This window comes from Siphateles boraxobius, unplaced genomic scaffold (genome assembly GCF_051911475.1).
Source record: "Siphateles boraxobius isolate OS27281-9 unplaced genomic scaffold, OSU_SipBor_1 1, whole genome shotgun sequence".
Lineage (NCBI taxonomy): Eukaryota > Metazoa > Chordata > Actinopteri > Cypriniformes > Leuciscidae > Siphateles > Siphateles boraxobius.
Window position 1 is genome coordinate 1,844,836 of NW_027508699.1, and position 7,050 is coordinate 1,851,885.

At 41.5% G+C, this 7,050-nt stretch overlaps 1 protein-coding gene across 1 annotated transcript in view; it reads left to right on the forward strand.

The window, feature by feature from the left end:
- The window catches only part of sharpin (SHANK-associated RH domain interacting protein), a 32,698-nt gene extending 26,125 nt beyond the window's left edge, over nucleotides 1-6,573 (forward strand). The window contains exons 7-9 of the mRNA XM_077241066.1: nucleotides 4,079-4,179; nucleotides 4,521-4,631; nucleotides 4,723-6,573. Of these exons, the coding sequence (XP_077097181.1) occupies nucleotides 4,079-4,179; nucleotides 4,521-4,631; nucleotides 4,723-4,749 (239 nt within the window). The 3' untranslated portion in view covers nucleotides 4,750-6,573. The remainder of the gene's footprint in view (nucleotides 1-4,078; nucleotides 4,180-4,520; nucleotides 4,632-4,722) is intronic.
- The last annotated feature ends 477 nt before the right edge of the window (nucleotides 6,574-7,050 follow it).

The window sequence follows — 7,050 nt, forward strand, 5'->3', positions numbered from 1 at the left end:
GCACCCTCTCGAAGGCTGAAGACATCAGCGGCAAAGGATACGTATTCTTTACCGTGATGTTATTCAACCCCCGGTAATCAATACAAGGTCGCAGAGAACCGTCCTTCTTCCCCACAAAAAAGAACCCCGCCCCCGCTGGAGAAGAGGAAGGGCGAATGAACTTGGTTGCTAGAGAATCAGAAATGTATTTCTCCATAGCCTCTCTTTCTGGAATAGAAAGTGAATATAACTTGCCCTTAGGCGGAGACTTACCTGGCAGTAAATCTATAGCACAGTCATAGGGACGATGCGGAGGAAGAGAAGCAGCACGAGACTTACTGAACACCTCCTTCAGATCCAGATACTCTGCGGGCACGTTAGACAGATCCCCTGTTTCCTCCTGAAAAACAGAAACAGGCACAGACGAACAAGCAGACACGAGACAAGACTTATGACATTCCTTGCTCCACTCCAGCACTGATCCATGAAACCAGTCCACCCGGGGATTGTGTTGGAGGAGCCAGGGATGTCCGAGGACGACGGGTGCAAGAGGTGAATCCATGATGTAGAATGAAACTGTCTCAGAGTGATTGCCAGAAGTGATAAGGGTAATGTCTTGAGTGGAGAGGGAAATGGTGGGGAGTTCTTGTCCATTGAGTGCGTGAACAGCGATCCTATGAGTGAGAGTTCTGAGGGGAATCTGAAATTTCTGTGCAAAAGTGTGGTCCATAAAATTACCTTCAGCCCCAGAGTCCAGAAGTGCTTGGCAGTCGTGCTGATGGACTGACCATCTTAGTCTCACCGGGAGGAGCGTGGAGGTAGATGTAGTCGCTGATGAGGTCTTCCTGGCGGAGATCCCACCCGATAGTAGCCTCAAGTTTACTATCGGGCTTGGCCTTTTACCGGGCAATTATAAGCAAAATGTCCCGCTCCTCCACAATACAGGCAAAGGCCCTGGGACCTCCGCCTCTCCCTCTCCTCCCGGGAAAGCCGAGCTCGACCCACCTGCATGGGCTCGGGATCGTAGACGGGGCTGACCACGTCCCTGCCGCTGGATCGTGTCCCGTCATTTCCTCCGAAGGTACGGGTGGACGGAATCCGACGCTCGACTCTTGACAGTCGAGCGTCCACCCGCAGAGCAAGATCAATGAGGCCATTCAGTGTGGTCGGCAGATCCAGGGCGTAAATCTCTTTCTGGACGTGGTCAGCCAACCCATGCAGGAACATATCCCACTGCGCCTCCTCGTTCCAGCCGCACTCCGCCGCCAAGGTCCGAAACTCGATCGAGAAGTCGGAGACAGATTTCTCTCCCTGACGAAGGTCCGCCAATGCTCTGGCTGCCTCCCTCCCAGAGACAGCCCGATCGAATACCTTCCTCATCTCGGCGGCGAGGGTCTGGAATGAGGCGCAGCATGGATTCTGATTCTCCCACACCGCCGTTCCCCAAAGCGCCGCCTTCCCGGTTAGCAACGTCAGCACGAACGCCACTTTAGCCTGTTCCGTGTTGAAAGTATGTGGTTGAAGAGCGAAGTGCATGGAGCAGCGTGTCAGAAACGCTCTGCAAAAGGCTGGTTCTCCAGCGTATGACTCTGGTACCGGTAGGCGGGGCTCGGTCTGCGATGGTCTCTCTGGAGGTGGTGGGGGAACGGCCGGCGTGGGCGGCGCAGCGGGATTCTGTAGGCGTTGGATCTGCTGGGTGAGCTCGGACACCTGCGTCACTAATGCTTGTACTGCCCGGCCCGTGTCGCCGATATCCCACTGCTGAGAATCCATCCTCCGAATGCTATGTTGGATAAATTCTTCCAAAGATCCCGAAGATGAACTCGCTGCTTCCATTTGACGGTCAGATCGTTCTGTCATAATGTCTGGATGAAGGACAGGAAGCAGTTGCGAGTTAACAGTTTAATGGATGAATAATAAGAATACAGTACAAGCAGGAGGAACACCGTGACGCAGGGACTTCGATGGCCAGGATCCGTGAAGAAGTGCGGTGCGGAGGTGACGGTGAGAAGACAGGAGAACCAGATGCAGACGACGAGGAACAGGAACACAAAGCAGGAACAGAACACCGGAACACCAACACGCAGGACATCAAACAACGATCTGACAGGGATGATAGAACAGCGGTAAGTATTTAAAGAGTCGTGAGATTGATTGCAGCTGGTGATGAATGACGATCAGCTGGAGCGGATCAGGTGATGTCATACACTCACACCCACTACACACGTGCACTCACCCAACAACATAAACACAAGACTAGAAGGAACAGAGAATATGTCTACCGTGACAGTTATATCCATCGTTGTCTCAGAGAATGCGGCGTTAATGAAGAGACAGATGCCGAAAGCTCAGTCCGTTTTTACTTTCAGAGAATGAGCGCGCTTACATGCACGTTCTTAACCCCATTATGCTGAATAAACTGACAATGCATGTGGTCATGTAAACGCATTAACCCGTTTTCCTTTATCGGAGTCAAGTCATAAGTTTATGTAAACCGATCGAATCAGCTAGATTTCTGCCCCTTACTCTTTCTCCCGGCATTTAAAACACATTAACCCGCGTTCTTTGGGCTAATTGAAGTGCCCATATGTGAAGTGCATCGAGACAGAGATGACCCAAGAAATTATTAAAATGTGTTCTCATCTCGTGCAGAAGTACTGTCAAAATGCTGCATCTGTAACGGCATGAGAGGATAATGTGTGTCCGTAATTTTCCCGCTGACATGTTGAAATACTCTTCAGGATATTAGGATCTTTTTTTACCTCAATATACCGGGAAATAACCTGATCTAGCCTATTAATAAACACTACACCTTTGCTAGCAAAATAGAAAAATATTCTCGTATATAAAATTAAGTAATAAAACAAGCAATTTAATGAGTAAATAATCAAGTTAATAATCAAATAAGTTAGCCCCGCCCCCTCACGATAATATTGTGTATCGCCGATCTCACAGGCTGACGATAGGACGATATGAAAATGGAGCGTATCGCCCAACACTAATGGACTGTGTGATGGATTTTTTCTTCTTCTATTGCATACGTAACATCAAATGATATCGATCGCACGACACCGTTACTACACAGCACTGGGAGCGCTGATGTGGAACTTGGAGAAACATTGTGACATGAATAAACAAGTTATAGAAGGCTTTTCATTCCACAAATCAACAACATTCACCATGGACTTAATGTAGCAAAGCTAACTGTAACAATTGTGGCAGAAGTTGCCAAATGTTTTTTGGTTTTTTTTTGTCATTCATCGTACAACCTTTTGAGAGTGAAATTCAAGCACTTATAGCTTTTTTGAGCTTTTTCTAAATATTTTGCAATTTTTATTTATTTTTAATGTGATGATTTGTAAAACTAAAAGTTTAATGATGTATGAAAAAGAGTAATATTGTGACATATTACAATTTAAAATAACTGTTTTATATTTGGATACATTTTAAGTGTAATTTACACTCCCCAGCCATGTATTATGTAGACCTGGCTTGGACCCCCTTTGCCTTCAGAACTGTCTTGATTCTTTGGCACAGATTCAACAAGCTGCTGGAAACATTCCTCAGAGATTTTGGTCCATAATGTCATGAGAGCATCACACAGTTTCTGAAGATTAATCGGCTGCACATCCATTATATGAATCTCCCGTTCCAGCACATCCCAAATCTGCTCTATTGGATTGAGATCTGGTGACTGTGGAGGCCGTTTGAGTTTAGTGAACTAACTGTCATGTTCAAGAAACCAGTCTGAAAAACTCAGACCGGCCCGTCTGGGACCAACAATGTTTTCTCAATCTCTTCTTATTATCAGTATTGAAAAACTGTTATGCTGCTTCATATTTTTGTGGAAACCATGATGCTCTTTTTCCTTTGATGAATATTTGATGAATAGAAAGTTCAAAAGAGCAGCATTTATTTGAAAAAGAAATATTTTGTCAGAATATAATTGCTTTAATTAAATGCATCCTTGCTGAATAAAGTATTAATTTCATATTAACTCCAATCTTCTGAACAGTAGTGTATATAGGTTTCAGTGATCTGAGGTTTGCTCTTGCATTATCACTGCTTGCATCAGTGTTTTTTTCTCATTGATGAATAGGCAGCAGTGGGTGTGGCCCAGAGAAACATAGCGTCAGTGACATCATTAACCTTGAGATGTTGCAACTTGGACGGTCCAAACTGAAATCAAGTAACACGCAGGTAATTATTACATGCATTCACATTTACCATTTCTTGAAACTAACGAAAGCAGTCAGACTGTAAATAAGTGACCTGCGTCCACATAATCATGAACCATGAAAACACACTCCCACAGACAGTGCCGTTGTAGCAAGGACAGCTTAAAATTTTATGAAGCCTTCAAAGAAAGAGATCACAAATGGAAATGATTCCATGAAAAACATCATTGCAATGTTTATTTGTATACATTTGTATCCCCTGATTGATGTGGATCAGTCTTCCAGCTTCATGTACATAACAAATGCAAATATTTGTATATAAATAATGAACCGTTGTATTTTCATATCTCTCACCCTCTTTAGCCAGGCTGGTCCTGCCCTTCCTGTACATTCATAAATAAGTCTACGAGACCCGGCTGTGAAATCTGCAGCACAGATCGGCCAAACCCTCCCAATCCCAGTAGCATTCAACAGGTGACTTCACCCAGCAAATACACCTGCTCACAACATTGACTGTGCTGGAAGAGTGTGCAGGCTAATATGTGTTTGTTTTTCTCTATTACAGGAAAAAGCAAGAAGATCTAACCAGTGAAACTGTGTTGTAAATACACACAGGTACCGAGACTAAACCCCTAAAATAAACTCCCATTCATTCACTTTCGAACGACCACAAACTCCAGCTCTCGCCCTTGACATGCTAGTCCTCCACTTGTAGTTTTAACAAGAGTTGACTTGCAACAAAACTTCAAACTCTCATTGTGGTTATGCAATGGGGAATGTCAGTTGGTTTTCCTGGTCGTGACACAGTGCAGTTGTCAGTAACTAGTAACTGCCCAATTGATTTGTTGTTTGGTTTCTCTTAATTGAATACTGTTGAACAGTAGAAGTGGATAGGCATCGAAAGTTATTTCGGTTTATTTTATAAGCTAACAAAAAACGGAAGCTTTGTCATCTGTCCACTTGATGGTACGTACTCAGTCTATTTTGGACAATAGCACACAAGTTCTTGTTTCAAATGGGACAAAATATGAATCTTTTAGCTTTGGTTGGAGATTCAGATATGTAATCTGAACTTTAAAAAAAAAAAAACAACCCTGGCAAAACTTCAGTGTAAAATTCCGTGCTGATTAAACATAGCATTTCAGCTTTGTTTTTAATGTCCTTGCTGGAAAGGAGATTATGCACGAGTCAGAATTGCATCTTACCCAGATGCGACTCGGCTTCTTTTGCTCTTAAATCATAAACTCATTTGCTATGTATTGTAATTTCTGCTTGTGCAACAGTTTAGGAATCTTCTTCACTCACTACACGGGAGAGCTGCATGATTCTGGATTAATTGAGAATAATGAAAAATACATTAGAAAACCATATAAAATAACATGCAAACTAGAGGTTCTGACAAAATGTTCATTGCTTTAGTCTATTTAAAACATTAATTTGGACGAAATTATAATTTGAATGAAGTCAATGTCTCATTTATAAAGACTTGTTTAGTTATTGGACAAATCTGCATTTGTGAATACATCTTTTGAATGAATGATTTAATGACAAACACTTTTTTAAACACTCACTTATGATAATCAATTCAATACATACAAGAGTCAAAATACTTTCAAAAGATGATTTACTCTTATTTTGATCACCACCGTAGACATCAGTGTTTATACCCAAACTATAAACTTTTATCCCAGGACACTTTTCCCCCCAGTTATTTAAATATTTGATCCACATAAATAACAATCATGTGTGGTTGAAAAGAGTGCTTGTGAAGCTGCTTCATACTGTAGATTTACACGGCAGCTGTTCTCTCCGGATCAGCGGCAGCGCAAACGCAGATTTCAATGTTGAAAGGTTAACCAAAGTCCCTAAAGGCTCTGGTTTAAACCGTTTCACATCGCAAGCGTTAATCGTGCAGCTCTACCACACGGCGTGCAAGTCAGTGTTCATGTCTGTTCCCCAGCTGTACTGGAACTGGACAAATATCAGTTTACTATTTATGTTCGCCAAGCTCTATTTTAGGGGCTTAAGTTTTAAATGTGACTTTGTCATTATGTGACAAGGCCAGTAAACCGTGAGCAAACCAACCGTTTTATCAGCTGAATAAAACTTTCATAAATGCATGTTATGTAAATGTTATGTAAATTGTAAGCATTCCTTATCTAACCGAATGGGAATTCTCATGAAAGAGTTTGGAACAAACAAACTACATTCAGACAGGGTTATTAAGTGCATTTATTTTATTTTTATACATAGCATATTATTTAATGAAAAGTCTATTGTTTTGAATTGGGTTGATTTTAATTGTAATTGCATTGATTGTGTATTGTAAATGATTGTTATAAATTGTTGCCAAAAGAAAGTCTACCTGCATTTCACCATGACTTTGCTGTGAATAAACATAATGGTTTGAGACTGATCTTTAGTCTCGTGCAATATTTCACTGTTTAGTACTGGAATGTAGTCTGTCTTGTGCTGCAGATTTACTTTTTTTTTTTCTTTAACTAAAATGTTTAACAGCTTGATAGTTAACTGACATGAAGTTCTCTCATCACTGCATCTCAATTGTTGAACTTTCAGTAAATGTTTAAAGAGTTTTCAGTTTCATTAATTTTAGGTAGATCAAAAAATAATTTTTATTTTATTTATTTATACTTTGAATGGATAGTGATAGACAAACAGCTCCACCACAGTTATGATGTAAAGAGACTTTTGTGAAGTATTAAAATGATTTGGTGTTGGCAGCCACCAACCACATGGGAGCAGAGGTATTTAAAATTATTTCAATTACTACTAGGCTTATTAAACTTGCCTTATATTATGTCTAGAATTTCAAAAACATGAAATGCTGATTTCAGTCACACTTTACAAGACACAATTCCATATGAGATGTGAA